Source organism: Coccidioides posadasii, chromosome 3, assembly GCF_018416015.2.
Source record: "Coccidioides posadasii str. Silveira chromosome 3, complete sequence".
In the NCBI taxonomy this organism is placed as follows: domain Eukaryota; kingdom Fungi; phylum Ascomycota; class Eurotiomycetes; order Onygenales; family Onygenaceae; genus Coccidioides; species Coccidioides posadasii.
Window position 1 is genome coordinate 5,832,696 of NC_089409.1, and position 27,495 is coordinate 5,860,190.

The following is a 27,495-nucleotide window of genomic DNA, read 5'->3' on the forward strand; positions in this document are numbered from 1 at the left end:
CTTGTTTTTGACTCGAATAGAAGGGTGTTATACCTGCTACAGGAAGGCTGCTTCTAGAACCACAATTCCATGGCCCGCCTCAACGATCTTCCTCCGGCAACGGAGTCTCTTGAATCTTGTGAGTGTAGAAATTGCGAGCGAAACGCCATAGTACTAAACAACTCCATTAGTGAAGCGACGATTTATTCGACAGAATAGGGAAATTGCCCGAGCAAACTCAATTCAATCCGCGCGGATAAGAACCCTTGAATCCGAAGTGTCCCGACTCCTTACCGAAAACGTTGCCCTTCGCGATGAAATTAGTTATCTGAATAGGGAAGTTGAGAAGTGTCAGGGTAGTCAGCGCTTCGGTAACCAGTTGTTCTCTGTCAAAGAGAAACTTGAAGCAAAACTAGCCGAGCTATCCATTTTGGTTACCGATCTTGGTTCGTTGCCTCGGAGGGCACACCCTATTACGCCAAAGGAATCGCATAGTTCTGATTTCTTGCGGTCTCCTTCCTGTTGCCGACAAAATGTGAAGCCTGAAAAGACTGTCTCGACAGGAGACGAAGATAGACTTCCTGTCATCTGCGAAGATAAATATTTTCCGAGGTTAACTCCTGAGTAAGAAAACACGCCTGCCTTGCTCCACACCAAAACTTGCTTGTCTGACTTGTCCCAGGGTTGAAGAAATTCCCGAATCACCAATAAACGATCAACTGCAAGAAGACACGCTACCTTGTTCGATATCAGGGTCGCTTTTATCTCTTCCTGCTAATGTTTCCAGTCCTTTCTTCGCAGAGAAATCACCCGAGAGCAGTAAATGCTCCAAGGTCAATTTATTGTCCCAAAATAAATTGCCGGCCCTTGAACCGCGAAGGAAACGTAGAGATAGCTCGTTTCTACAAGATATTCTTCCCAACGCTGAGCGGTTTACAGACCCAGATGGATATGGCCATATACCTCCAAGGGCCGGATCCAAACGAAAATTCGATGTACAGGAAGAGGGAGAGCCCAGCTCAGCGCATTCCAACTGTCAAGATGATTTTCAGTTCACCCGCCTAAATGCATCATCCGAGGACCTGCCACAGGAGATAGATATCCGTAGCGAGGACCAACCCATACAGAGAGTCTTCAAACACAAAAGGCAACCTGTGGGGGGAAAGAAGCCTGGGCGTCGAGCCTTAGGACCAAGTAAGTGTATCTTCCCTTCACTGTTCACATATTTTTGGCAAATATTTAACCATTTGCTGCAGAGAGCACAAACACAAACCTAAGGTCACCGGTTAAAACTGATTCAGAAAAAGTTCAGCTGAGAGGTGAAGGAAAACGACATTTCACACAGATCAATGGAACACCGTGTAGCAGGACAATAAAGGACGAGCGCGGCAGTTTCGACAAGCTAAAGTCTAGCGTTTTAGAACCTAACTTATCTGAATTCAACCCGAAGGCACCCATAAAGGGAGCCCGTTCACCCAAGGAAGTGGGCCACTGTTTAGACACCAACCCACCAGTTGCTACCCCAAATATGGTCGATCGCGCTGCAACATCCGAAAGCGCAGACATACTCCCAGAGCCGGGTCCGACGGACGGCAAAGCATCTGCAAATACAAGGACTAGACAGTCTAGACGATCAAGAGGACCTGTGAGCTATGCCGAGCCAAACCTCAGAGATAAAATGAGACGCCCCACAGAGGAGCTTGTTGATGCCGTTGGGGAAGACAGATTTCGGCGTATTTCGAGATCGCAGCCCGAACATTTCCAAACGCCCGAAGAAGGTGACACTATAAATAACAATCCCGTCCAGGCGCCCCAGGATCCGCCAACAAAATTACCCGATCATGAACAAATGGCGGAGGGATGTTCCGCCCATCCTGACGGGGATTACCATAACGGGCAATCAGCATCTAGCATTGCTATTTCAACTCTTGTTGCGGGAAGTAAAAAGCGTTGCCAGACAAAAAAGCGAAGTGAAACACGGAGGTACTCGTCAAACCCATCACTTGATGCTAGCCATGCCGATTTGACGACGAGGACTGATATGTACAACAAAACACCACCTGCTGAAGGGATGTTTGAGTTCTCCACGGAGGAGACTGCGGCTGGCTATGCTAAAACCCCAATCGACTCAACGCGCTTGCAACGCGGCCCTGCCACTAGGAGACGGAGTATGATGGTCTAAGGGCACCTATTTATATTATATACATTTTAAACGTCATCTCTCATCAAGCCTCAATGTTCCATTGACAAAGTTCCCAACTTCCCTTTATAGCAACAAACTCGGGACATCCTAAAATGGGTTCGCGTATGCCGGGGTGGATAGGCTATAGAGAGCGCAGGAAACCGACTCCGCCGTAATGCGTGTTTCAACGAGATGATCATCAGTCAAAAATCCATGACTGTTTTGGCGAGCAGACGAAAATGTCCCCCCACACGAATAATCATCCCATAATATATGTCGCGATTCTTCATATGTAAACTAAATGCCAAAGTAGTGGTTCGTAAATCCATTATCGTCACTATACTTCCAGAACCTGTCAAGGGCCTTTCCCAGTGCCTTCCCGTTTTTCGTTATACTTCGGCACCCGCTCATAAGCGTTTACCTTTGGTTTCGTTTTTGGTCGTTTTCTGCCGTGACCTGAATGCTCACTGCCACCATGATCATGATTGTGTAAATGACGTCTCGGAGAGCGGCTGTTGGTCATTCTTGCTTCTCCACTATCGATTTCGCTGTCGCTATTGCTCTCGGAAGAGTCGGAGTCGGAAGAATCTGACTCTGAACTGCTTTCGCCAACCTCTCGGGGCTTATGATATATGCAACAGACTGGACCCAGAAGTTTTATTAGTTTAAAAAAAAGGGATCGAAGGTCTTCAAGCGCATATTTCTCCTAGGTGGGATTATGTACCTTTTGAGCTCTTTTTGCCTTGTCCTTCGTTGTCGACAACGTCTTCAGCCCATCGTATATGTCTCCGTTCGGCAGGGCTCTCCTCTGTGGCCGTTGCCTCACCTCGTAGCCTTAGGGTTCCAGTAATCGGTATTCCCCGTCTTGTCTGTTGGATGTTGGAGGATTCGACATGGGTAGTAGTTATACTAGGGGCGGGCGGGTTTGGAGGCCTTGTTCGCGCCATGCTAGATTTTCCCTGGTACAAGGTGGATAATATGTTTCGATACTATTTTAGAGGCGGGGACAATGAAGTTATTGGTGATGGTTTGGAGTGAATCAGCAAATGGTTCAAAGGCTCTGATTATCACAAAAGAACAGGTGTGGTGAGAATGTTCCGCATTGGGGCCCTTGGCAGCATTAGTTGTTGTTGTGATAAGCAGCCATCCCAAAGGCTGATGAGCTTAACTAATGAGCTAAAATCCCGGACCAGGTCCTCCGTCCATGGACTGTTAACCTAGTTAACTGGTTAGGCTGACTACGGAGTACTCCGTAACTTAGTTAATACAGATTGAAAACTTCATAGGTGACTAGTTAAGTGTGCGTGCGACAGTAAGTTAATACTTGCCCCTTTCCCATCATGTCTACGGAGTACTACGTACAAAGTTCAGAGTACGCCGGCCGCCGTGTCTGCAACAGCAACCAGATAGAATTATCAGGGGTTTTTGAGATATTTTTGGTGAATGAAGAAGTATACATTTAGGAAATTGACAACTTTGAGAATGAAATACAGGACCCTCTGCCTGAGAAGAGAAATCTAGATTCCCAACTACATTAATGACATATGACGCCACTGCCACCAGCATTGAAGGCAATCCATCCACCCATCATGCTGTTCAGCCCGTACGCGAAGGCTGCCTTGATGGCCTTGTGAAATTTCTTAGTAGACTTTGTAACTGCGAATGGTTCTGGCGGACATCTTGTGATTGCCTTTGCCGTTACGGTAGCTCAACTTTTTGCAGTTCTTACTAGCATAAAGCTCGAAAGTCTTTGGGTCAGGCCAGTTATTGGTTGCGGGACGGAAATTTGCACGGTTAACTTTGAGCGCAGGGTGGAACTCGATGTTCTTACAGCCGGAGTCTCTGGTTCCGTGCGTTTTGACATGGCGCTTGTCGGTGGTGTAAAGATCCAGGTTCCACGCTGAGGCGAAAGCGAGGGAAGAAAGTAGAGCAGCCGCAGTGAGTTTCATATTTTCCTGTGGTTTTGTCAGAAATAACCCAGGACAATATCTAGAGTCCGGACTGGGGCACAAACTATGGGACCGTCTTTTAAGCGGAGCTGTTGCGGAAGAATGGACTTCGTGTCGCGGTGTCGAATCGAGGCAAATATCGCTGTTGATGATGTCGAACCTTTACCAACTTGCGAAGGAAGGAGCCTCGATTTATAGCTGTCTGGCTCATGCTTTTATCAGCAGGAACCGAGCTCCTTGTCTTCCTGGATACGAGGACGGTCAATGAGTTTTGAAAAGCACCAGCTGAGAAATGTAACCTGATCCACTGGTTACGGGTCAGGCTTTGACGGGCACACCATCCAGTGGGGAGGAAACTTGATGATGCCTCCAAGGGGAAACCTTGTCTTTCCCTGGACCAGTCAAGTTGTCCTGCACCTCAATGAAGACCATCGCTTCCGCGCATCTCGGTCGGCTAAAGCGCCTTCAAATGCAATACAGTGCAGGCGGCAGAACGCGAAGCCACGGGAACTGCTTCAAACTCCCGTCAGCCGTGTTCGTATTCTAATATATATGTGGTTAGCCAGCAAAGTGTGGAGGGTCGATGTCGGCACACATGCGGCCTTGATTTTCCAATAATAGAAAAATGGGAGTCCAGACTTCACTTTACATTTCCGGATTTGACGGGGGCGAATGATTGTTCGCCGTACTGCAGAGGGCGCCTCGTGATACTCCAACGCGGGTCTTGAAATTGTTCGGAAGGATCTGGTTCGAAATCATCGAAGCCCGCCATTGGTGCCAAGTCTTGATTTAATATGTCCAAACAAAACAGACAGGAAGTCAAGCGTCCCAAACCGAGGCCGCGGGTATGACCACTTTTCAGTGAGTGCTCGCAGGAGAAGGGCCCAACGAGGTGTTGAATGATATTTTTACCGCAATGCAGCCCAATATGGCCTCAAAAACTATTCCAGTAACCTGCTGCATCGTCGCGGCTTACGTCCTGCCCCGGCTCGAAACCGAGAAGAGTGAACCGCGGCGGCCCGGTCGTTGCCCTATTGCCTGAAGAGGGATCAGGGATCAAGTTTAAGACGATTCATTGCCAAAATACTCCGTATCCGGGGAAATTGGGTGGAATCAATTTGAATCTCGTTGCATTTTGCGTGACATGAACATAAGCTTCAATACGGAGTATTCTGGGGATAAGATTCTATCCTGTAACTATATTTGACCCGTTATCACTTGCACCATTCACCAAGAATTGCAAATCATACTTGTCATGGCGCCGTCAAGAGTCCAAAGTTAATAAACCGCGCCTACGACGGAGTACTCTGCATGGGTAGTTGACCACGGAGTCCTCTGTATATTATCTGGTATGGAGTATGCAGTTCATATCAATGGTTGTTCCTAGGAATGCATGTCCTAAGATAAAATCCACTTTAAATCGTGGCCGCCTTATTCTCCAAAATGGAGACTGCATGAAGTACTTCATATGCGAAACTGGGCCCGTGAAGCACCAAAAAAAAAAAAAAAAAAAAAAAAAAAAAAAAAGGAAATGACGGGCCGGTCCCAGTACATGTGGAGTTCCGACATCCAATACCATTGATTTAAATTGATATTCTTGAAATAGTGAATATCTACAGCCTCCAAGGTCAGCACTATCACAGTGTTGAGCTGTGCCAACAAATGGAAATGGCAATGTGGATACATCCAACAATACAAGTGGATGGACAATATTGATACACTGCTCAAAATTAAACACATGTCTCCCTATTTTGTGGTTTCCTGATCTCTTAAAATAGTAGCTTATCACGTCCTCATAAGCGAGGCATTACCGCTCGTCGTTGCTTGTGCGGCGGAGGCGGGTAGCTAACAAGCGGGGGCACTTCGAAAGCGGTCCAAGCCTGAGTTTAATCTGGATTTGTGTTGTAATGGGGTTTTAGACACCGTAGAGCTCCCACCCATCAAAGATAAAACCCTTTGAATACGATGTCCGCGAGCGATGGGCACAGCGATCGGCGGACCTTTCAAATTCTGTCCGCAACTCCTCGTCGAGTCAAAGTTCATCCTCCTGGTCCATCTCCGCCGGTTTTAAGAGACCGCCCACTTTCATTGCCCGGTCTCTTTCAGCAGCCTTTGCTTCTCTAAGGGCTTGTTCCCTTTCTTCAGCATACAACTCCGCGTTATCCCCGGCAAACTCTTTTAGTGAAATCAAAAAGTCTCTCAGATGCGTCTTGAACTTCGCAAAGTCATCGTTCAGAGTGAATAGGCCTTGAACAAACTGTTTTACTTGCACCCTAGAGCGGTCAATGTCAGATGTGGCGGTTGACCAGAGCGATGCGTTCGACTTACTCTTGAAGGTTTTTAAAGGCACTCTGGAGCAAACTTCCCACATATTCCTGTAAAAATTCTCTGTTTGAAGTTCCCATAGGTGCTTGTTCAGGGGAATAGATGGGCTGTTGGATTTTATTGGTAGTAACGAAGAAGAACATGCGCGAAAGGAGCATCGCTTGAGACTTGAAACCTATAGAACCATGTGAGTCGAGCTTCCCACACTCAGGGTTTCTCATTGACCTACCGGCTTTGTGATCCGTATCAGTGAGAACGAAGAAAACATCCTGCAAAATGGGAATGTAAAATTGACGGAAGAAAATGCTTGACGTTTGTAGGTCAGTCTCTGCCATGTTGTTCATTAGTTCAAGACACATGGTAAGGCCAGTGTTTTCCACTTCTCGGTTATCATGTTTACTAGCCCACATGCAAGAATCGATAACAAATTTGAACTGGCTGGCGTCCAATTTAAGGAGGGCTGGGAAGCAATAGAGATTGATAGCCTGGAGAAGCTTGAAAAAGCTGACACGATGCTCCGGATACTCGTGGAAATCTTTATTAATCATCTCGAGAGTGCATTCAAAGACGCTCTCCATAATGATTGGAACCTTATCTTCCATGAGATTCTGTGATGTTGTTAGTGGCAATGCTCTATCGTGAGAGGGTAAATACGCACATGAAGTTTATGAATAATGGTAGTCATAACATTCAAAACTTCTGCCTCTCGAGCATCTGGCACATTTCGATTATAGTCTACTAGGACAGCTTCGAGAAGTGGCGGTACCATTCTGGTGTTAACCATGTCCAAATCATCCGCTTTTTCAACGTAGATATCGATGAGCTTCAAAATTTCCTTTTTGATGGTCCTAAGTCCACGAACTTTTGGAGTTTTAGTGGCGATGTTTCCTGCAAGAGGTTAGCAAAAAATCATCAAACAGTAAAACATGAGTCACTTGCCATCTCTCGCAACCGCATCGTTAATCAGTTGACTGGAAGCCCGGTACATGTTCAGCATATCATGATAAATACGGCCTATTTGGGAATAGAAATAACTCCCGATCGAGGAACACGCAGCGACATTCGTTTTCATGATGTTACCTACAACTTTAATCGTCTCCCCATCTTGCAAAGTTGCAGGATCCTGGTTCGCCCGATTTATAATGCTATCCCACGCGGCATTTGGTAATGACATCAAGTTTTCAATCAACCGATCCTGTATTGACTTTTGACCCTGGGCGGAAATCATATAGCCGCAAGCTTCATAGAAAGTGTGAATTTGCTGAGGGGACAAGTCGCAGGTAATCTTGCTCATTGATCCAATAATTTCGTCGATGAAGGGCTCTGCCTCGCCGGGCTGGTGCACAACAAAATGCCTTTTACATTTGTTGGCAATTTTAATAAATGTATCACAGGCCATATCCTGGACGCCTATTTTTTCACCAAACCTTGTTAGCCAAATTCAGGGGGTTCCGACGCTATACGTACCTTCATGAGTTTCATGCATGAATTCGAAAAGCTTGTTAACCACCGTTTTCAAGAACTTCCAGTGTGCTTTCAAAAATCTGGGATACTGTCCGACGATGTACATGATGTTACTCGCCACCACTGCTTTGTTATCTTTCCCGCGCTTCATTTCGGTGAGTCCAAGGAGATCTTTAATAACGGTGACGAGGAATCTCTTTTCTGTTTCTTCATTCATTGCTCCAGATATCGACCCAATGGCCCAACATAAAGTGTTGCAGTTCGCCCATGACCACTCGGTCCCATCAACTTGCTTGGCTAGCTTGTCTGCCATGATATTCTCTGTATCGACAACATCAAGATGCGTAAGATATACCAAACATTCCCTTGTAGTTTTATATAGCTGGATCGTATCACTCTCCTTGACGAATTCGCGAACGATTTCGCCTTCATCATTCTCGACAATTAACACTTCTTCCGGCCGCACCATCTTTTCAATCATCACAGTTCTGAGACTCGACAAGACCTCGGCGTATTTATGTTTGCGAAGAGGATAATTGGCAAGAGTGCTAGGATTAGGAGCCCCTCCATTTGACAAACCGCTCACACCCATGCTAACTAAAGGGTTGATATCCGTTATTGGGAGTTGCTGCATTTCTTCATATAGCTCCTGGACTAGTCTTGTCCAGTACTCCAGACAGATCTTGAAAATCTCACGATCGTCAATTTGGCTAATGCGGATGAGGTAAAAATGTCCGTGAGTCAGGTAGTCAAGATTGGGGAGCCTTTCGATAAGCTGGTACATGGTCAGATTGGCTTTGTTTGGAGATTAGGAAAACAAAAATAAATAAATAAAATAAATTACTCACATGTAAGCGCACACTAAAGAAGTTTGTGAGAAAAAGTGCCAAGTTGAGAACAAACTCTTGATCCCTGGAGTTGCTAGCCGCGTAAGTTTGCCTTAAATCTAATGATAGGGGAATGATTTTGGAAACAGTTGTCAAAGTCTCCGTAAACATCTGTACCAACTTCTCGTCGTACGAAAATTGAGGTCCAACCTGTAGACTCCCGATCTCGGTCAAGCACTTTAATGTTACGTTTCGAAAGTCGGGCACGTCCAAGAAACGATTGAGAAGAGTATTGATGATAGGTGTCTCAAAAACGTAACCTAACGGGATCCAATTGAGAAACCGGAGAAGCGTTTCTAGTGTCGCTTTGATTAAGCTGCTTTGAGTAGCAGTATTAAGAACCTCGGAACATAGTTGAAATATAGAAGAAAACTCTTGACACATTGTGGTTTTCAGGTTCCGTGCCTTTGTCGAAGTCATTTGGTCCTGGGAATAGTCGAAAACTTCCTCGGACAATAAACGAAGGATCGCCATGTTGTTCTCGCAGATGGACAAACTCGTGTGGCAAGATGAAATTATTTCGTTAATAAACGTAGGCCAATTATGCGGCCATTCTTGTTTCAAGATCGAAACGAGGACGAGGTTGAGTTTATTCAAAAATGCTCTTTCGCTCTTCAACTTTTCCTCAGTTTTGGAGTGTTCAATGATGCAATTGACGATGAAGTTTCGGATACCTGGGGAAAGGTGAACAACGCATATCTAAAACCAAAACGATCGGAGAAGCTGTACCTTGACATTGCTCTCGCGGAAGAACCTTCCATCGTGTCATAATCACATCGTCTAAGACCTGCAAGGCCAAATCTATGAGGAGTTAGTGGCCTAATTCAAAATGTAGCATGAACTTTTACAGCTGCTTGCATTTTGTTTGAACATAGTTCGACTCTTGTAGAATATTTCCCACTAATAACCAGGCCTCGGGGTTTTGTTTGAACTGTAGATAGAAGTAAGCATCTCGGCGCGATTAGGGATAAAATTGCCTCGGACTGGCTGGTCACACCTCTGTTAATGATTGTTGCGCTTGTTTTCTCTGATCGAATCAAGGGACATTAGCATCTGCAGTTATTCATAATGCTCGGGTCTTAGGACAACTCGGGAAGAAACATACAACATCGCCTGAGCCTTCGTAGAAAGCTCGGACAGTGTTGTCCAGCTCCTGTATCGAAACAGACATGGTGCACCAAGGTTAGGGATACACCCCGCGAGGAAGATCAATCCTTCTTTTTCCAGCTAGGGTGCAAGAATTGAGGTCGACCTGGTGAATGTGAGTGGGATGAGGAAGCAGTTCTTAGCTTCGAATATCAGGGAGATGGACGAGTGGGGAGGGGTAGTTAACTAACTGAATAACCAAACGAGTTAACTGTTGGACTTGGGGACTTGACCAGTTAGTTAATTTGGTTAGTTAACAGCTGCGACCTATCAATAATTTGCAAGGGGAAATTAACCAGCAGAAAGGATCATCCTCAACCACCTCAAAAGGAAAACTAATTACCGAGTAGCTATCAACTGTTAAGCCACACAGTGAACTACAGAGTACAGGGTCCAAATGGATAATTAAATGACTCCATTTCTCAAAGTGTGCTGCAGTCCTGAGGACCAACTTGTTAGTTAACTTAAATGGCTAGGTAACTTGTAACTAGTTAACTAACTAGGTGAGCTAGTTAACGTAATCCACAAGCGAGCGAAAGATATTTCTTCAATTTCCTCAACCATCCACTTCAACGTGTCAGAATGCCACCAATTTACAATAAAAATGCAAGATCCTCTATAGAAATAGAGGGCAGGATTGAACTTGCTATTTCTACTCTTAAAAAGCAAGAAATTAGCTCAATTGCTGAAGCTACATGGCTATTTAATGTGTCTTATACTACCATATATCATCAAGTGAAAGGAAGATGTGCAAGAACTAGTCTATAAACAAATTCAACCAAATTGACTAAGTCTGAAGAGAATCAGCTAGTTCAATGAATCCTAGACCTAGCTAAACAAGGAATCCGACCCAGACTGGCATTTGTTGAGAATATAGCTAATTATCTTCTTGCCACACAAGATCCTATCTCTCCTCCCCCTGTGTTGGCAAGAACTGGATGTTAAATCTGATTAAACATCATACAGAGCTCAAATGCTGCTATTTCAGATGCTATAATTACAAGCAAGTAAAATGTGAGGATAGGAAGATTATTCAGCAGCTGGATATTCAACTCCAAACTTCTACTCCCCAAGCTAGCTAATCCAGCAACTCCCAGTCATCCTGGATCCTACAAACACCAAGCAGCCCCCAGCAGTTGCATAGGCAGGTGGATAAGATTAAGAATCTTATGGAGCAGGGGCTTGAGAGCTCACCCAGGACTTAATGAAAGGATTTGACCAAATTATCAAGACCTGTGAATATGGAATGGTCAACACCACTATTATAAAGAAGCAATATCAGGATATATTTGCTGCAAATGAGAAAGAGAAGCAAAAGCATACAGGATCTAAGCACCAAATTCAATATGAAGAAGGTCTAACTAGGGAAGAGATTGCTGAGCTTGCTATTCCATCTACTCAATCTGTTGAACAGTTAGTCACTCAACTCTCTGAGTTCACAGCCTCAGAGCCTGCATCATGTTTACAGGCATCATCAAGATATACAAACTGCCATATTTTAGGCCATACAAGAAGAAGCTGCTGTAGTCCTATTGCAATGTAATTTAATCTATTTAGGGTTTGTTGAGTGTAGATATTTCGGGTTAAATTCTAGTTAGTTGTCATGCCTTAATTTAATCTTTCGCTCGCTTGTGGATTACATTAGTTAACAGCTTAGTCATTAGTAACTATTTAAGAGAACCTGGGAGTGTTTCTGGGTTTGACAGGTCCGGCATTAACTGCACTTCTCTGCCATGGCGCGGTTGGGTGATCTGGTGATCATAGTTGTTACAACCTGATAACCATCAACTATGAATTTCTCGGGTATTTAAGCTTCAATTCTCCTCCTTTACAGTTAAATGCAGCGCTATTTCATTGAAGGATCCATATGATTCTTAAGCCCTTGGTAACAAAATAAAAATAGGTCCTGCTTCTACCTCAGCGCTCATTGAAGCTATTTCTTATGGCCTAGGTTGTGTAAATGCTCTCTATACTTTCCAGATTATCTATAGAAGCCTTCCAAGGCACAATATTTGAAGGCCTTTCTCTGAGGCATCCTGATCCTCAGGGCTCTAGAACGGTCCAATATACAGAATTATGAACAGATGATACAGCATTCCTGCATAAAGGCAAACAAAAAAAACCAAAAATAGCAACAACGCTCAGTATGATCACAGGCGAGATTCAACTCCCTTTATGGACTCGGGGGATTTCCCTTTCTTATATGCGTCCCATGCTTGTAGTGCTTCGGCACGTGCATCATATCCGAACAAGAACTGCTGGAAAACTGGATCCGCCCAGCGGTTAGGGAATCCTTCGAAGGGTGCTTCATTCAGGAGTACCCTATCCCGCTCCTCCTGGCTTGGGCCGTCGTGCATATGGAAAATGTCCCGAAGAGCTGTGCTTCCCTGGACCACCCGAGTTGTTCTCGATTTTCGTATTTTTTCATAAATAGCGAGTAGATCGCTTAGCTGAGCCTTGTCATCGAGCTCCTCAAACAGAGTGCCGAGAACTGCCCCGTCCTCCACAGCTTGCGCCGCTCCCTGTGCTCTGATAGACTGTCAGTGCCCAATAAAAACAGCAGCGAATGTTCGGAGGCTCACAGGTATGGAAGAGTCGCATGGCACGCATCCCCTAGCAATGCAAATTTTCCGCTCGGGTGGCACCACGTTGCCATTTCTACACTGTTTTGTAATCTCCATTTTTTGGTTTCTTGGACCAGATCAAGAATAACCTTCAACCTTGGGTCCCAGTTTTCAAAGAAAGCCCGCATTTCTTCCAGATCTGCCTGCGCAATATTCACAAGCTCAGGAAGGTTATCCGGGCAGATTAAAACAATGTTGTATAGGCCACCACCCTGGAGGAAATAACACACCGCATGAGCATCCGGTCCCATCCAATAGTTTATGCATGGCTGGTCAAGGAACTCCGAGAGTTCAGGATGTTTCCTCATGTCTTCCGCCCTCACGATAATTCGATATGCCAAATCCCCGGTTAGGCGAGGAGGGTCGGGCCGGCCAAGAAGGGCTTCTCGACACGCCGATTTAAGACCATCAGCGCCAATGACGACATCGGCGTGGAAATCAGGCTTTTCTTTCAAATGAATTGCTGGCTTCTCGAAATCTACTCCTATCACAGTAGAGTCAAGTAGAATCTCTACACCTTGCCTTATCGCTTCCTTCAGAAGAATCTTGTGATAATCTGCTCTGTGAATATGGAGATAAGGTGTCCCATATCGGTTTTCGGTATACGGAAGGACATTTTGGACTGAGAGTACTTTCCCATCCCGATAAGAACGAAGGATAAAATCTTTCGGGCGAACAGAGACTTCTTCTATGGCGTCTAGGATACCCCACCGCTTGAGAATCAGGGACGCGTTGGGGGGGATTTGGATGCCTGCTCCAATCTAAATAATAAGACGAAATAAAGGTTAATATCCGGTCACATATAAGAGATAGGATCTTGCAGACCCGGAGGTATGTGCTATCCGTACCTCCCCCAGCTCCGGAGCTTGCTCCAGAAGTGTGACCTTGTGCCCGGCCCTTGCTATGCCAATCGCTGCAGCCAGGCCCCCAAGGCCGGCCCCAACTATAGCGACGTGAACTTGAGGCTTAGACATGGGTATCTTATTTGGGATAGAACAAAAAACGAAAGATGTCGAAAATGAAAGTAGAGTCTCCCTTTTGGATACTTCTACAGGTATGTGAAGGAGATCAATGAGAGACTTAAAGATAAATATATCTTTGAAGGGCCGAAAGGAGGATAGAAATTTAATGGCCAATCCATCCTGACTTTAACTCAGACGATAGAGCCGTTATGGTGGCCGATGCGCGTTTGATTAGAATCGGACATGCCTGGCAGTGAAATTCGGTAGTGGTGATGGTCGGTGGCTCGCGAAAAGTTCGCCGTCCCTCAACAACAGCCGCGTCTGATCCAACACCCGAAGTTTGGGCCAAGAGGCAAACATGATCCACTTCACTAGTTAACTCACAGGTCGTGTTCAAGAGTTCGACGGTTCTTTTCCCGGAGGAGGAGATGTGGAGCAAGGTTCTGGGAACGGAGTGACAATGTGGCCGCCTTCGACAATTGACATCCGGCAGTCGAACTATCCCACGTAACGTTCGTGTCAATTAACTGGTACCTAGGAAGGCAGCGACCTATTGTGTATACATATGGATGTATGTACATTCGTGGCATGCAAGGAGTACGGGATACTCAGTGAGTTCTGTGGTATCTATGTATGGACATGCATTCATAGTTATATACACGATATGATGTAACTAGGTGTGCATTCCGTTAACTACTCCGTACTCCGTACGGAGTACATGTCTATGGTTTCACCAGAAGAGGCTGGCTCACCGAGCCACCGACTCCCGCGCATTATTATCATCAGTTCCCTCATTACCCCACAATCGTTCGGCCTCTGAGGTTATATCTTCTCAACAATAAATGTTGCTATGGGTAAATAGGTAGCTATAGAAATCGTAAATAATTCTTTCCTCCGGGCTACAGGGTGTGTTCACCAGTTGAGCTGATACTCTCCCGCCCGTCGGTGCTTGCCACTATCGGCTTGGATCCCGTTTGTAGGAGCTGGTCGTACAATCGCATGGAACGGAATCGCGAGGCTTTAACGACATGACCCGAATTTGATTCAACTTAGAGCGTTCATCAATGTCAACGCACTAGCAGATTCATCGTTCGATAACGGGTGCAAATACTCCGTACTCACTGGTTCGCATTAGAAATTGCATCATAGAGGAGCTAATCCAGGTTTAGGAAATCTAGTCCCCTTTTTCGGCATATCTATCACGGGTTGTCGTCTTTATATTGCCCCAAGATGTACCGCCATATCAAACTTCATGACTGTGCAAATTTCAAGATATGAAGGGATGATGAAAAAGTACTTGGGGTTCCGTACGATTCCGTCCCAACTTTCAAAAATGTTTTGCGAGCGCGGGCAAAATTGCCGCCACCGAGGATGATTCAGTTCGGAAAACCTCTTTTCCGCACGCCTTTGCCGCGATAGACTAACTAACTTTGTACTCCGTACTCTGTACCCCGTCTCGTCAAGTGAGCCGCAGCGGGAAACCCGACAGTTCGGATTATTGTTCTACTTTTTCGAAGTTGTAGTTACCTGGGCAGCCAGTTCATGAATGTCAGGGCATATTAACTGGAACTTCTAGGTGATTAAACTATTCGTTCAACTCATGGTACTCTGTACTTTCACCAAACCCACATCTTTAAAATTTCTCTTGGTGAGGAAAAAGATGAACATGGTGTATTGGCCACCCTGCAATTCATGCTGATTGGCAAGACTGTGCATCCAAGAAAACTCAAAGATTCCCCTCCTCGACAAGCGGTTGGTTAGCGACTGGCGCTGAGATGTGCAAGTGTCACCGCGGGAAAGTCTTTGTTCCACAAACATCAAACCCCAGCCCCCCCCATTCCATTGCCCAGGATAAATTGATACAAGTCACGTTGTACCCCGTATACATTATCCAAAGTTCTCTGGACATGAATTTATTTCGAATTTTCCATTTTCTGCCTGGAGACCTCTGGAGTGAGAGGGTACTCTTGATTGAATACATGAATATTATGTGTGGAGTATTTTGCCTACAGTTTTGGCTTCTTTTTGCACCTGGATTATTTTGCTGGCTTTGAAATCTGACCTGGTAACTCAGCTTGAAGTCACCTCAAATGACATTTGCAACCGGGGAGTTCCTGGAAATACAGACCCAAGAAGTCATATCCAAAAGAGTTCCTGAGCCAAACCACATGGAACCCACTTCCTTTTGGTTCTGGCAACAGGGGTTGGTTGGCCATGGATTCCGTATGTCCAATAACGTTACTCGGAGCACGCATAGTACTGCAATCCCGGAACTCGAATATGCGATTTGGGAGCGCGCTATGCACCTCTGAATAGATGGCGATTGATTAGTTCTTTGGGTAACCAAAGACTGCCAACGGCGGGGATAGGGAGGCAAATTTGGTGGTCAGGATTTTGGTGGTCGCTGACTTTGCGGCGGTATTTTCGACCGTCCATCCCTGTCAAGAAGACGAGAAGGCATTTCAATTTGAACTGGCTGGCCAGAAAATGAGCCCCGCGCTAGGCGGTTTAACATTCTGCAGCGCCTACGGAGTACGGAGTACGGAGGACGGAGTCCCGAGTTAACTGCTATTTTTATTGTCGTTGCCTGCCATGTGCGATCTGCAGTGTTTGGCTGGGACAAAAAGTCCACAGAGTTGAGAGGTTAACTCCAGATGAACAAGCTGATGCCAGCCGCCGCTTAGTTAGCTGGCTGGCCTCCGCCTGTGCATACACCGTACATACATTTGTACGAGTAAAGAAGGTTGGTTATTTGTACCCCGTATGTGCTGGCAGGTACCATGTATCTTTGACAGTACGCTGTACCGAGTTGACAACCTTTGAATTTCAGGAGTGCTCAGGTGCGTGATATGTCCATCTAAGTGGCTGGTGTAATTCAACTTGTGTTGTTAAAAAAGCAGTCTCAACAAGTTGTCATTATTTGACCTGTGGTTTTTTCAGCTCTTGTATAATATATATATATATATTTTTTTTTTTTTTTTTTTTTTTTTTTTTTTGGACAGGGACGCAAAAGAACATGCATCAGGATCATGAATTACACTTTCATGTAAGAAAAAATACAGGTCAGTACTGAATAATACCAATGCGTGTGAGCGTGAAGGCAAAACAGCTTCCGGACCACCAGGGTTACAACCTTCTTTCAGGCCAAACAGGCGCAAACCAATAATACAGTTCTAATCCAATCGCAACGCAAGCGACAGCCGAAACGAAACGATACAAACGCCCTTCCCACCCGCCCAGCCGCCCTAAGTTTCGTCTGATCGCTCAATTTCGCTGGGTTAAGGGCGGTTAGGCTGGAGGTCTGATTCAACCATTCGCAGACCCCCGCCTCTCATTCAAGGACCTGTCGCACCTTGAGGAGTCGAGAGAATATCTCATCTAATCGGTTATGGCATGACCATCGACTCGAAATACGGGATAAGAGACTGAGGGGGCCAAAGCTACGGAGTACCTATAGTCGGTGATTCGTTGTCTTGAGAGGAGCAGTTCACCTCTTTCGCTCTTGTCGCTGATTTTCCCAGTTTCCCTTGGGACTAAATTCTAACCGTCGACTCCAAGCCTAATTTAGTTTAACTCAGCTCTGCTTCGCCTTGTCGTCTTCATAATAATAGGTGGTTTTAATCGCCCACCCGAACTCCAACTCCCCTCTCCCTCTTGTTTCTCTCCCTTTCCCACTCGATTGTTTCCAGTCCCATTCCACCGTCACTTAATCTACGTCGCTTTCCGTTTCCTTTCGAGACACTCAATCTCTAGCCAACCCATAGCTTAGAGCAGGAGATCAGTGATACCCCGAAGACTAAAAGCTCCATCGTCATACCTTCAATACATACACACTTTGCTTTCATCCAAAACGTTCTTCCCTTACCTTGATCCTTAACCCATTTATGCCTAATCTACTGCCTTCTCAAGGATCGCTTCTATATTTTTAACTGTCCGTTCTAAGTCCTTGGTTAACCCACTAAGCCCGCCATAGTTCATATCCACCTTCTGGTCGGCGCCATTGCCTCTCTATCTTAGCTGCCGAACTGTTTCCTCACCGCGGCGGTTGGAATCTTGTGATTTATGCATGATTGATACCACTTCAGCTTCGATCGTATGCGTCTACCATAAATCCACTGCCAGGCCTCACTGAAAAGTGATAAGGCTTGTCCGGCTCCATTATCCGCTACAGACCAGCTCCTTGTCCCTAAAGGCCCGGTCCGCGCAACCGATTCTAATCCGCATTGGCATAGAGGGGCCTTGTTAAAGTCTCCGTTACACTGCGCGGTTAGATTAGACTCAGATATAAAACAACAGTGGCAATGTCGGCTGTGGCGGCCCCAACGGTGGCTAATGGAAACCATGATTCGACAAGAGACCCAAGTATAGAGCAAAGCCCGTCTCGGTTTACTGCCGTCAACGGCAGAGATCCTCCTTCGCTCTTACACAGCTCTTCGGACCTCCAACCGCTGGTTGACCGCAGCCATGAATGTGAAAGATCTGTCGAAAGCCGACCTGGAAGTGACCATCAAAAGATTTCACCCGCGCAGAACGAACTGTTAATGGATAGCTTATCGGAAAAAGTGAATCACGATCAAATCGAAAACCTCAGGACCTCTGATGCGTGCTCCGCCAGCCTAAATCGAAACAAACGGAAGAGATCTGATTCTAGTGATAGGCATCCTTCGCCATCGACCAATAATCATACTCAAAGTAATCCCAGAAGTCCCAACTCTAAAGCGGATGATAGCGTAACGGTGCAGGCACGTTCGCTAGATACGAACGGCATGGGAAAGCCGGCCACTACCCCTGAATCCGAGCCCGCGGTGAAGACTATGCAGCGACAATACTCCTCTGCCGACCCAACAGATGAAACCAACATTATTTCTCATCGCCCTAGCTGGGATAGCCGCGATTCACGGTCTACAACGCATGGAGAACAGTCAGCCCCCCCTGCTGAGTCTTCTGATGCACAGGTCGCAGAAGCTCTCCAGCGGGATGTGCAAGACAACAATGTCGCTTCGAAAGCCTGGGATCCTGTACCAAACGGGCACCCGGATGAAACCACAGGCCCAAATCAGGCTCAATTGGCTACTCATGCCACGAACCAACCAGATGATCAAGATAAACCGCATCACCAAATTCAACCTCCAAACAAAACCCAAACCCAACCTCAAAGCAAGTCGCAAGCGCAATCTCAAACACCTGCTACGCAGCCCGGCCCTAAAAGGAAGAGGGTGTTCAGTAATAGAACCAAAACGGGTTGTATGACGTGCCGTAGGCGAAAGAAGAAGTGTGATGAGCAGCACCCTGCGTGTAAGTTACACTGGCTTTATCGATCCACCACGTACAGAAACTATTTTGCCATAGATTTTTAATCAAACTTTCAGGTAATAATTGCATTCGCGGCAATTTTCCTTGTGAAGGGTATTCTGTCCGTAGCACTTGGCAGAAACCCGCAAACCCTAAAGGGCCTGTTCCTTTGCAATCAAAAGGAAATTATCCAGAGGTCGCTCACCCATACACGCACGAAATGAGCCCTCAGCGCCATGACGCGAGGATTCAGGCGACAATGCTCCCAGATGGTAGTAAATCTCGACCAGTCCCTGTTGATGAAGCCGATCGGGCGGCAACGCAATACATTAGTAGCCCTCCGGGGCCCGGTTCGAGAAACTCATGGCTTAAAAATTCTTGGACTGCTCAGGGGCCAACGGCTTATCTTCCAGACGGACCACCAAAACCTGAATTCCGAGAGAGTTCAGGATTGAAGGAAATGTCCCGCGCCGACAAGTCTAAGTCGGAATATCCGGTTGTGCATTCATCTTGTGAACTAACTCATAGTACACACGCTAAGCCAGGAATGGCCGTATTTCAGACGACAATGGAACAAAGGTCGGGCCCTCCTCGTATTGACCCTGCCAACTACTCTGCCCAAGCACGAATGGCTCTGAACATGGAACCTCATATTACGTTTGAATCTAGCGGAAAGACAGAAAAGGAGAAGATGCTCAGCGGCGAACAGTATCGACCTTTCGATCCTCAACTGATCAAGGATCGGGAACGCTGCAAAGCTGCCCTTTGGCGGTTCGCCAATGCCGGTAACCCGATCTATGGCATTAGTGCCATCGAGCGTACTCGGCTATTGAACGAAGTTTTGATACCTTCCTCAGAGGGGCAAACCGAAAGCGTTTCTTCGAATCTGGTTGGATCTTTAGGTCCCGGTGCCGTGGTGGAAGCCCCTTTTAATTGCCATTACGGCTATAACATTAATATTGGGGAGGATGTTCTGATATCTGAAAACTGCTTCTTCGCGGATGACTGCACTATTACCGTCGGTGCGCATACGTGGATAGGTCCCAATGTGACCATTCTTAGTTCGATGGCTATTGGTAGTATGCAAGAGCGTAAAGGCTCGCAAAGCCGTTACCAAGGACGCCCGGTTGTTATTGCAGAAGATTGCTGGATTGGCGCTGGATGCACGATTCTGCCGGGTGTGACACTGGGAAGAGGGGCGTATATTGCTCCTGGTGAAGTTGTCAGGTCTCAAATTTTGCCCTATGGCTTTCAAGGTCTAAAACCCAATTATCCGTGAGCGTATTTGTTTGCTACGATACTCATGTTCTGATGCGAAAAAAAACAGCCTCAGCGGTGTATTATGTTTGATTCTCGTTATTTGATTCTCCTGTTGCGTGTTTGGGTTTCTACATTTGGAACTCTACGCAGCCCAAAAAGGTTGATCGAACCTATCTTACTGTCAACACTGCGGATCTATATATTTTTGCCTTGCTCTTTTCCTTTCCTTTCCTTTTGTTCCTGTTGCTGTGCCGTTTGATAATGTCCTAACTCACATCCTACCTCTTTTTTTTTTTTTTCCTCTTGTTTTCAATTCCTAATTGTCATGGGAGGGCTGGTCCCGGAGTAGTTGCATCTATGATCTGTATGTCTGTAGTATCAACATATTCACCGTTTGGATGGCCGCACATTAGATATATCGCCTTTTATTTGCCTATTGGTTATTTTGCTGTCGCAATTGTTCTTTTCTAACCGTATAGATGAATCATCATATTTAGTCAGCATATGATGCGAATATGGTCTACATAGACCTCATTGAAACCCTACATTAGGTATGATAATTCTTAAGTTACACAAGTCAAGATCCCGGGTACATTTTTGACCATGTAGCTGAGTGTTGTGCAGATCAAATGGCAAAGTAGGACTAAGATTGCGGTCACTCCTATTCGAAGCGGATAATGACAGCCTCCACGATGTACTGGGGGTTTCTGGCAAACCAGAAAAGCATTAGGGATGTTCAAGCTCTAGGGCAGTAAAATTAATACTCCCCTAAGCTCCATCTCCTTGGTATCTCATAGCATTGTTCAGGAACTGAGCCAGTCCAAAAATTCTGGTGTGAAGTAGCTCACCACGATGCCGGCACCGGCGCGCAGAATGCCCTCTGTACTTTCTGTTGCCATTGATTTCAGATCAAACACACCGGCTTTAGCACCCGCATGAATCATCGCATATTCACCGCTGACCTGATATGCCGCAACGGGCATGTCCCTACCTAGTTCCTTGGCGTCACTAATGATGTCGAGGTAACTACCTGCCGGTTTCACCATGATAATATCTGCACCCTCGGCTATATCTCTCTGAATTGCACGACGGGCGAGACCCCGGCCACCAGGTGGTAGTTGGTAACATTTACGGTCGCCAGAAGTAGGAGCTGATCCTGCCGCATCGCGGAACGGTCCATATAGACATCCACTAAATTTAGCACTGTAGGACATGAGGAGCACGCGATGCGCAATGCCAGCTTCGATTAGTTTGAGTTTGATGGCACGGACCCGACCATCATTCATGTCGGAAGGAGCAACGCAATGCGCTCCAGCTTCTGCATATGCTAGGGCCACGTCGGAAATTCGATCAATGGATAGAGCATTGTTCAACGTGCCGTCCTCTCGCAGAATCCCGCAATGGCCATGAGAAGTGTATTCACACAGACAGACATCAGTTACGATGTAGAGCTGAGGAAATTGTGCGCGAAGGAGGCGAATGGTTTGAATAACTGGGCCTGCCGGGTCATCCGCTGCTGTACCGAGAGCATCCTTGGCGTTAGGGGCAAGAGGGACCCCAAAAAGGATAACTGAACGAAGGCCCTTCTTTACCAGGGGGGTGAGAAAGGGAACGAGACGGTTAATTCCACGACGGTATTGATTTGGTAGGGATGGGATAGGAGTTTCTTCATCAGGAACATCGGTTATGAAGAGGGGGTAAATAAGCATAGACTTGGGTGAGCAGTGCTCGGTTAGTTGCGATCTAGCGAAACCGGTGGGAAACAAAAAAAATGGTACATTACTGACCTTGGTTAATTGCCTCTCAGCTTGCCAGATGCGGTTCAGTGGATGGCTGTAGCCAGCATGTAACTGGCTCGAGATGTCGCCGGAAATGCTTACGCTGGTCGCGGCCGTGCTGGCATGGGATCGAGTCCTGCCTCCTCTCGACAAGATTGAGCTGCGGTCATCGGGATGGGAGTCTCTGTATGCGATGTCTTGGACAAGTGTTGAGAAGGACATGGTTGATATCTAAAGCAATTGATATTCGTTTCTTTTCTATTGTAGATTTGCCCCCTTCTGGGTCAATGAAGTAGAATTTGTTCTGCGAGTCCCAACTAGGTGAAGGATGAAAATGTGTTGCTGAGTTTTCTTTTGGGGCATGACTTGCGATGCTCCAACCACACCACGCTCATTCGCCTCCCTCGGGCAAAGTCTCGCTGCCCTCGGCCTACCATATCTAAAATTAAATAGGATTAGCGCAGTCAGACCCATGGCATCCAACCATCCGGGAGTACTCTGTACAGGGTGAGGTAACTCTCTATTTGGACCATCTAAGAGGGAACGGGAACTTCTGGGCACCCGAATAATTATTTCATATTTCTCATACCCTGACCTTTCCTAACCATAATTCTCCTAATTTCTAGATACCTCATTCCAAATCGAGGCGATGAAAGTCCTTGTGATGTGATTAAGCCGCCAAGTTCATACTCTACACCATCGCGTGTATGGTTATATGCATGTAACCAATGACATGGCCTCTATTCATACTCTTAGTCTTAGATAAATTCAAAATGTCAGACAAGTGAGGCCTCTCATGGGTAGGTTAAACCACAGAAGCAAAATCGAAGCAATTTCAGATCATGAAGACACGAGGCAATTCAGGCAACTAACATGAATGCGAAGGCATACATTTACATCGTGGACAAGAGAGGTACGGGGAACAATGCCTGATCATGCTCCCGAGTACACTGCGAGTTCAAAGCTGGACATCATTACTCAAAAGTCTGACCTCCTCGCCAGGTTTGAATGGAGGGAGGCCAATATATGGGCATCCATCACACCGAAAAGCATCGCCAAGAGCACAATTCCCACAGCTCCCCAGCTTGCCCTGGACTGTGAAGTCAACTTCCGCCAGCTCTTTAGGGGCTAGTTTCATAGTTTCCAAAGTAGCATCTGCTTTGGCGCGTGCAGCCTTATCCTCTTCACGCAGTCTTTCTGCAAGTCCACAGGTGCAATCCTTACAAGCCCTTCGACGTTTCCCAGCTTTTGGGCGGCATTCTGGTGCTGGATTGAAAGCATGTTAGCATTGCCATAAGAGATTATATCTATAAAGCAGACCAAACTCACGTTGAATAATTGGTCGCCCCATGTCTTCTCCATCCAAAAGTGTCTCCTCATCAATGAGTTCGTCATCCGTCTGCCCGCTATAGATATCGGCTTCGGAAAGAGATGGATCGTCGGTAAAATCGACGAAACCTACTCCTTTGATGGTCGTGGTTTGTCCTTTCAGCATGGACCCAGTCGATAATTGCATGTTGACATGAGGTCCACTAGTACCTGTGCCATTGCTCGAAACTGAGTGGACGGGTTTTCTTTTTCCAAGTTTAAGTGGCACAATGTTTTCAGGGCCAAAGTCCGGCTTTAATAGACCGCCAGTATCATCGAACACCAGCCCCGCAAGCATAAGTTCGGTGTTGTCTGGACATTCCGTCGATGGGAAAGTCCCGTTTTCCCTTTTAAATTTTCCCCCTGGGCGGAGCGCACGTACGACGGATTGGATGACCCCGCGACCCATCGCGGAGGTCGAGCCTGTTCCCAACCCATCAACATCTGTTAAAAGCATGACAATATCATAGGTAGATTGCGGTAGCGACACAAGGCCGGCCGCTACGCGATCAAGCATCTGGAGATCAGTGGCATATCGACTGTGAGAGCTGAGGATTGTGTTCAACCTCTCTGGGCGGGCGGCGAGCGATGGAGGAGAGAGCAGCAGCATACGCTCCATCTCTCTTTCTTCCCTTTTCCTTTTCCCCTTTTTAGAAATGCTGATTCGCGCGGCTTCTCACAAAAATGGTTGAACTTCAGCTTTACAAGGCCCGAATTTACCAGAATCCCAAGTCTTGTTTCTGGCTCTGGATGTTTGCTATTGAGGATAGAAGACCAGCGCTCGAAGTTTTCTGGAAGAGAAGGATGATTAATAATACATTTAGGTAACTAACGTAATCCGCCCCCGAGCGAACCAAACCACCGAGCGAACCACCAAAATATACATTCAACTTTTTGCTCTCTTATCTTAACAAGTTTATGTCTGATCATTATAAAATGAAGAAGATACTATACAGTTATAATAAACTTTGTAAAGTATAAGAATTAGTTATCTAAATATAATAATTATTTCTTAAGTTATAGTATTTTATTATCTTTTTACTGGCATGTATCAAAGTATCTTTACAAATAATAGAGTTAAATAAATAAAATTGATAAGACTGTTTACTAGGTGTCTACTCCGTATATACAGAGTACTCTACATATAAATTCTAAGGCCTACATTCAACAATGTTGTTGAGATATAAGAGAGCAAAAAGTTGAGATTTGTATGTACGGAGTATCTTTTCCAAGGTGGTTCTGATGGAGGACTTGTATGCTTGTTATTCACTAAGCTACCTAAAGGGGAATCTCGGCTAATCTATGTGGGTCACGTGAGCGAGGTGCTGGTTGGATTACCTAACACCCCCCCATGCAATGAGCTCCAGCAGTGAGCAAGAGCCACAAAGATCCAAAGCTTCCAAATCTCTCAAATCTGCAATAAAAATTAATTACAGAATCCAGATTTATTTCTTCTTTAGACTTAGCTCCATTTCACCACAATACTGTATTTTTGCTGGCTTTACTAATAAACCTTCATATTTTTCTGTATCAACTTGTCACCCCTATCACACTTACAAATTGAGCATAGAGATCCATTGCAAGAGCCTTTGTGAGTCTGTCAGCTGTATTTGCATCAGTTCCAACATGCTCAATTAAGATTTCATTCTTTTGAATCCAGTCTCTTAGCATATGGTACTGAATCTCAATATAATGTGCTCTTCATATTATAGCTTCAGCTTTGGCTAAGTCAACCACTCTCTTGTTGTCAACACTTAATTTTGAGCTTCTTAGCTTTGCTGAGCCTTTACTAATTATCCCAGCATCTATCAACAGGTTGTTGATCCAAACTAGTTCATAAGCAGCTTTACTAGCTGCCAAATACTCTGCTTTGGTTATTGATTTTAAGACAAACATCTGGCACTGTGATCTCTATAATATTGGAGCTCTGTGAGGATCGTACGTGTGGATCAGCGTGACAATGAATCTCTAGGAGGAATATACATGGAAAAGAGTACGCTAGGTAAAAGGTCTGTATTCTGGCAACTATGTACAACTTGTAAACAAGATTGCCACTGACTCCCAGCAAGGGGTTTGCACAGTGACGGCCTTTTATGTGTGCTCGCGAGCACATGACTTAGTGCCTCGCGAGGACACATGCAACTCCCAGCAGCTCGCGAGCTGAGGCCTCTGGCCTTCACAGGTGCTGTTCGTCCGTGTAAGGGGTTCGCGGCGAATCCTTACAAGCTCTGTTCATGGTAATAATGTAGCTGCTGGTGGATTTGTACACAGAGTCAGCTCCAGTCCAGTCAGAATCTGAACTGGCTGCCAGTTTCAAGTCTTCAGAATCCATATTTCTTTTGAAGACTATTTCTTTTAATTTTGTGTTCTTGAGATAGTGTAGAATCTGCTTGAACACCACCCAGCTTTCTCTATTGAATCTACTGTTGAATCTCATCAGATAATTAACTGTGAATGCAATATCCAGTCTTGTACATGTAACTAGAAACTGTAGAGAGCTCAGATCTTTTCTGTAATTTGTAGATGTAGTCTGCTTGTCAACTTTATCTTTAAGAGTCTGATCTGACACAAATTTGATGCTTATTTTTTTCTTTATTGGCATTTTGGAAGATTTACAGTCTTCCATTTTATATTCAGTCAGTAGATTCTCAATATATTATTTCTGATTCACAAAAAGATCTTCATTTGACTGCTTTTGAACCTGCATGCCTAGATAACAATCTTGTTTCATAATCTTCTTGATCTCAAAGCATTCCTGAAGCTTCTTGATGAGCTATTCTATTTTGGCTTCATTAGGTCCCATTATATAGCAGTTATTGATGTGTAGAGTTAGGTAGATCTGCTTCCTCTTGTGATAGAGTAACCCTATATTGTATGAAGAGATCTGGAATTCTAGAGATTTCAGATAGTCAGTAACTGCTTGATACTAAAGTCTAGCAGCTTGCTTCAACCTGTAGAGTCCCTGGTGTAAGAGCCCTACTAGATTACTCTGCCTGTGCTTGAATCCAGTGAATAGTTGAATATATACATGTTTATCCTCTGGAAGAGTTCCATTTAGAAAGGCTGTCACAAAATCAAAAACTCTAATCTTTCAGTTCTTGACTGTTGAGATAGTAAAGAAGACTCTTGTTGTAGATTCACTAATAACTACTGTGTAAATTTTCTTGTAGTGAATGTCTTCTTGCTGTTCAAATCCATATATAACTTAATAAGCTTTGAATTGTACTGTGTTATCTGTATTATTGAGCTTTCTATTGAATACTTATTTGTCAGAAAGAATCTGCATTTGGGGTTTCTTCTTGACTAGAATTCAGATGTCTTTCTCTTATAATTTGAAGACTTCAATATCTAGAGTCTTCTTTCAATAAAGTCACTCTTCAGAGCATTTGACTTCAGTAATAGATTTTAGTATATCTGTATGTGTACTGAGCACTGGAAGCTCAGCTTTATTTGTCTCTTCTTTCTTTATAGTATTCAAGAGAATTACTTGTTCTTCATTCAGATATATAGACTCTAAAGTCTCTAATTTGCTATCTGCAAGCTTCTTCATGATTTCTGGCTTCTTCTTCACAAGATAAGCTAGTAGCTTGTGTTGCCAGCTATTCAATGAATCTATGTAATCATACTTCTTCAGAAGTTCAATGTATTCAGCTTTAGTTAGTGAATTTGTAGGGATTTGATCCAATTTCTCATCAAATATAACATTTCACAAGATTATTATACTGTTTGTTTCTGGGTCCCAAAGCCTGTAGATATGCATGCCATGATATTCTACAAATTTGTTCTTCTTGAATCTAGATTGAAGCTTTGAGAATTCATTCAAAATCTTCATATAAATGTCACATCCCCATCTATAAACCCATCTGCAATAAGATTGGTGATTCATTCAGACTTTAAAGAGTGTTAACAGCTTCATGTTCTTGCATCTATATAGAGATACTGAGATAGACAATAGATTTATCATTATAGAGACTGTGGCAAGAGCTTCACCTCATAACTTATTAGATAGTTCTGAGTCTATAAGTACACTTCTTGTTTGCTTGCAAAGAAGTTGTATTTCTTGTTTACTTATTCTATCTTGTTGAAATGTATATAAGCATGTAATCTGCTGTTGTATACTCTTGCTTCTGTAGAATTCAGCCAGTTGTTGACTTGTTAATTTGAGAGCTTTATTGAATAGTATAGTGCCAATCTTTTATTTAGTAGACACTTTAATTATATTGATCCAGTTCTTTAGAGTTTCTGGAGCTTCTATCCACTTTTTCAGAAGATAGATTCA

At 44.9% G+C, this 27,495-nt stretch overlaps 9 protein-coding genes across 9 annotated transcripts; 2 read left to right on the forward strand and 7 right to left on the reverse strand.

The window, feature by feature from the left end:
- Positions 1-69: 69 nt before the first annotated feature.
- D8B26_006876 (uncharacterized protein) lies at positions 70-2,372 on the forward strand (the record flags this gene model as incomplete). The annotated part of the gene is made up of 4 exons (XM_003070296.2): positions 70-118; positions 171-603; positions 662-1,173; positions 1,236-2,372. The coding sequence occupies 4 exons, from the start codon at positions 70-72 to the stop codon at positions 2,159-2,161; spliced, it is 1,920 nt and encodes a 639-aa protein (XP_003070342.2). The 3' UTR covers positions 2,162-2,372.
- Positions 2,373-2,516: 144 nt separating this feature from the next.
- YPI1 (Type 1 phosphatases regulator ypi1) lies at positions 2,517-3,108 on the reverse strand (the record flags this gene model as incomplete). Its single annotated transcript, XM_003070297.2, has 2 exons — positions 2,517-2,803; positions 2,886-3,108. 2 exons carry the CDS (start codon positions 3,106-3,108, stop codon positions 2,517-2,519), a joined length of 510 nt encoding a protein of 169 aa, XP_003070343.2.
- Positions 3,109-3,801: 693 nt separating this feature from the next.
- Positions 3,802-4,110, reverse strand: D8B26_006878 (uncharacterized protein; the record flags this gene model as incomplete). The annotated part of the gene is made up of 1 exon (XM_003070298.2): positions 3,802-4,110. The coding sequence occupies one exon, from the start codon at positions 4,108-4,110 to the stop codon at positions 3,802-3,804; it is 309 nt and encodes a 102-aa protein (XP_003070344.1).
- Positions 4,111-5,666: 1,556 nt separating this feature from the next.
- Positions 5,667-7,324, reverse strand: CRM1_1 (Karyopherin transporter). Its single transcript, XM_066125325.1, has 4 exons — positions 7,094-7,324; positions 6,665-7,043; positions 6,439-6,610; positions 5,667-6,383 (listed from the first exon to the last, which is right to left on the reverse strand). The coding sequence occupies exons 1-4, from the start codon at positions 7,217-7,219 to the stop codon at positions 6,143-6,145; spliced, it is 918 nt and encodes a 305-aa protein (XP_065981407.1). The 5' UTR covers positions 7,220-7,324; the 3' UTR covers positions 5,667-6,142.
- A 42-nt stretch (positions 7,325-7,366) lies between these two features.
- CRM1_2 (Karyopherin transporter) lies at positions 7,367-10,067 on the reverse strand (the record flags this gene model as incomplete). Its single annotated transcript, XM_003070299.2, has 7 exons — positions 9,892-10,067; positions 9,784-9,813; positions 9,645-9,717; positions 9,516-9,587; positions 8,748-9,460; positions 7,903-8,674; positions 7,367-7,845 (listed from the first exon to the last, which is right to left on the reverse strand). Exons 1-7 carry the CDS (start codon positions 9,955-9,957, stop codon positions 7,367-7,369), a joined length of 2,205 nt encoding a protein of 734 aa, XP_003070345.2. The 5' UTR covers positions 9,958-10,067.
- Positions 10,068-11,875: 1,808 nt separating this feature from the next.
- On the reverse strand, positions 11,876-13,610 carry D8B26_006881 (uncharacterized protein). The gene is made up of 3 exons (XM_003070300.2): positions 13,405-13,610; positions 12,515-13,317; positions 11,876-12,461 (listed from the first exon to the last, which is right to left on the reverse strand). The coding sequence occupies exons 1-3, from the start codon at positions 13,528-13,530 to the stop codon at positions 12,083-12,085; spliced, it is 1,308 nt and encodes a 435-aa protein (XP_003070346.2). The 5' UTR covers positions 13,531-13,610; the 3' UTR covers positions 11,876-12,082.
- Positions 13,611-17,170: 3,560 nt separating this feature from the next.
- Positions 17,171-20,089, forward strand: CAS91 (Maltose acetyltransferase; the record flags this gene model as incomplete). The annotated part of the gene is made up of 2 exons (XM_003070301.2): positions 17,171-18,813; positions 18,888-20,089. Exons 1-2 carry the CDS (start codon positions 17,820-17,822, stop codon positions 20,087-20,089), a joined length of 2,196 nt encoding a protein of 731 aa, XP_003070347.1. The 5' UTR covers positions 17,171-17,819.
- A 487-nt stretch (positions 20,090-20,576) lies between these two features.
- Positions 20,577-22,166, reverse strand: HEM2 (Aminolevulinate dehydratase). The gene is made up of 2 exons (XM_003070302.2): positions 21,858-22,166; positions 20,577-21,782 (listed from the first exon to the last, which is right to left on the reverse strand). Exons 1-2 carry the CDS (start codon positions 22,068-22,070, stop codon positions 20,874-20,876), a joined length of 1,122 nt encoding a protein of 373 aa, XP_003070348.1. The 5' UTR covers positions 22,071-22,166; the 3' UTR covers positions 20,577-20,873.
- A 528-nt stretch (positions 22,167-22,694) lies between these two features.
- DRE2 (electron carrier) lies at positions 22,695-23,975 on the reverse strand. The gene is made up of 2 exons (XM_003070303.2): positions 23,178-23,975; positions 22,695-23,114 (listed from the first exon to the last, which is right to left on the reverse strand). The coding sequence occupies exons 1-2, from the start codon at positions 23,833-23,835 to the stop codon at positions 22,807-22,809; spliced, it is 966 nt and encodes a 321-aa protein (XP_003070349.1). The 5' UTR covers positions 23,836-23,975; the 3' UTR covers positions 22,695-22,806.
- Between the last annotated feature and the right edge of the window lie 3,520 nt (positions 23,976-27,495).